Here is a 2,222-nt window from a genome sequence, read left to right as displayed (position 1 = left end):
GCTGGATGGTGTCACCCATTTCAGGATGGCCAAGAGGACTGGTGTCACCCCTCTGGGGCTGGATGGTGTCGCCCATCCAGGATGGCTGGCAGAGGCTGGTGTCACCCCCTTGGGGACGGCCAGGAGAGGCTGGCATCACTCCTCTGGGGCTGGACGGTGTCACCTACACGGGATGGCCAGGGGGGTGGTGTACCCCCATGGAGGACGGCTGGGAGGGATCGGTGTCACCCCCTCGGGGACAACTTGGGGGGGCCTGGCATCACCCTCTAGGCCTGGACGGTGTCACCACAGGGGGCTGCTGCCACCCCCTTGGGGACAGAGGCAAGGTGCCACCATCACCCCCGGGGGGCTGCCGAGCGCCACCCAGCCGGGACGCCGGCTGGCATCCCCTGCCCCGGGAAGCCCGCGCAGCGTCACCCGCCGCGAGGTCACCCGCCACCCCGGGGGGGGCACCTTGTTGCTCTGGGTGCCGGGGCCGCAGGGGCCGCAGGCCCGGCTGCCGTCGGGCGGGCGACCGCGCAGGTAGGTGCCGGGCGCGCAGGGCCGGCAGGCGCCCGAAGCCGGCTCCACGTAGTGGCCGGGGGGACAGGCGGCGCAGGACGAGCCCGCCGGCTCCAGGGCGCACCGGCGGCAGAAGGAGGCCACGCCGCCCAGCACGTTGGTCACGTTGACGGAGTAGAGCTTGGCCACGTCGCTCGTGTACCGGCGGCCCTGGGCGCGGGGGAAGCCGCCGTGAGCGGCGAGCGCCCCGAGCCCCCGGCGCCCCGTGGGGACGCGTCCCCCCCGCCTCCGCCGGCGCTCACCGCCTCGTGGTAGGGGGTGCGCTGGAAGGCCCAGGTGAAGCTCGTGGTGGCGTTCTTCTCCACCACGTAGGTGTAGGACTGCTTGCCCTTGGCGCCCGTCCAGGTCTCCACCGGCGTGTTGGAGCGCGAGTTGACGCCCTGCGGGCGGCAGGGCGAGGGGCAGCGGCGCGGGCCACCGCTGCCACCCCCCCGGCCCCCCCAAAACGCCCGCCCCGCCGCTCACCACCATGAAGTAGAGCTCGCAGCCGACGCTGCAGACCGTCTCRAAGACGAAGGTGATCCTGGCCACCTCCTTGCTCTCCGCCTCCTCCGGCGCCGGCTGCGGCGGGCTGCGGAGGCAGGCGGACGGCGTCGGGCAGCCGGATGGGCACCGCCGCCCGGACGGGCGCCCGGGCCRCCACCGCTCACCTGAAGCCGGGCACCACCAGCGTGAGGATCATGAAGTCGTTATCGGAGGCTCCGGCCACCGTGTAGATGTAGTCGCCGGCCACCTCCCAGCCTGTGGGGACAGAGGCGCCCGCTGAGCCGGACCYGGCCACCCCCACCTTGGTCACCCCAGGGCGCCGCGCGGCCTCCCCGCCGCTACCTGCCATCCCCTTGTACTCGAAGTTGACGCCGCTGAGCACCGTGGTCTCCATGTTGGGCGGCAGCGTGTTCCACCACTTGTACTCCAGGCCCAGCGCCGGCTCCGTGCCGGCCGGGCAGCTGGCGCAGCCTGGTGACGAGAGGGGACGGTCCTGCACGGCGGCGCCCCGCCACGCCGGACCCCGAGACGCCGCCGCCGCTGCCGTGACGCCCTCCTTACCGGAGCCGTTGGAGTAGGATCCGTAGGGACAGGGCTCGCAGGAGCTGGCGTTGCTCTTGAAGAAGCCGGGGTTGCAGGGGGGGCAGGCGGTCTTCGCCCCCGACGGCGGCAGCTTGGCCGCCCGCGGCAGCTCCTCGCTGCAGGTTTTCGGCTCGGCCCACTTGAACAGCAGCCGGGTCTGCGGAGGCGGCGGTGCCTGACGCCTCGGGGGCTGTGTCCCCCTCTGTCCCCCCCGCCGTACCTGGCCGTCGCCGTCGCAGGCGGTGTGCGTGTAGAAGTAGTCCTCGGCCGTGCAGGGCGGGCGCAGCTTGCAGGAGGCCGAGCCTGGCTCTGCGGGTGGGTGGGTGAGCGCGGGTGGCGGCGGTGGCACCCCCGGGGAGGGGGGGTGGTCACGGTGGTGGCGGGCGGGGGGACGGCAGCGCTCTTACCCGCGTAGGCAGCCGGCTCGCAGGGCTGGCACGCCGCCGCTCCCTTGCCGGAGAAGGTGTCGGCGGGGCAGAGGCGGCAGAAGGACGAGCCGGCGGCGGCGGCGAAGGTGCCCGGTTTGCAGGGGAAGCACTCGGAGGTGTAGGCGACGCCTGGGGGAGGCAGGGGGGGGTGGCTCAGGGCCGGGC

The 2,222-nt window shown here is 73.9% G+C and overlaps 1 protein-coding gene across 1 annotated transcript in view; it reads right to left on the bottom strand.

The window, feature by feature from the left end:
• Positions 1-2,222, bottom strand: part of KIAA1324 (KIAA1324 ortholog) — an 8,040-nt gene that overhangs the window by 4,204 nt on the left and 1,614 nt on the right. The window contains exons 3-10 of the mRNA XM_026056849.1: positions 2,037-2,186; positions 1,850-1,938; positions 1,609-1,786; positions 1,390-1,518; positions 1,212-1,302; positions 1,027-1,132; positions 804-941; positions 454-711 (exon numbers count right to left, since the gene is read on the bottom strand). Coding sequence (XP_025912634.1) covers positions 454-711; positions 804-941; positions 1,027-1,132; positions 1,212-1,302; positions 1,390-1,518; positions 1,609-1,786; positions 1,850-1,938; positions 2,037-2,186 — 1,139 coding nt within the window. The remainder of the gene's footprint in view (positions 1-453; positions 712-803; positions 942-1,026; positions 1,133-1,211; positions 1,303-1,389; positions 1,519-1,608; positions 1,787-1,849; positions 1,939-2,036; positions 2,187-2,222) is intronic.

Source organism: Apteryx rowi, unplaced genomic scaffold (assembly GCF_003343035.1).
Source record: "Apteryx rowi isolate R43461 unplaced genomic scaffold, aptRow1 scaffold_1330, whole genome shotgun sequence".
Taxonomy (NCBI): Eukaryota; Metazoa; Chordata; class Aves; order Apterygiformes; family Apterygidae; genus Apteryx; species Apteryx rowi.
This window is presented reverse-complemented; position numbering and strand designations above follow the sequence as displayed.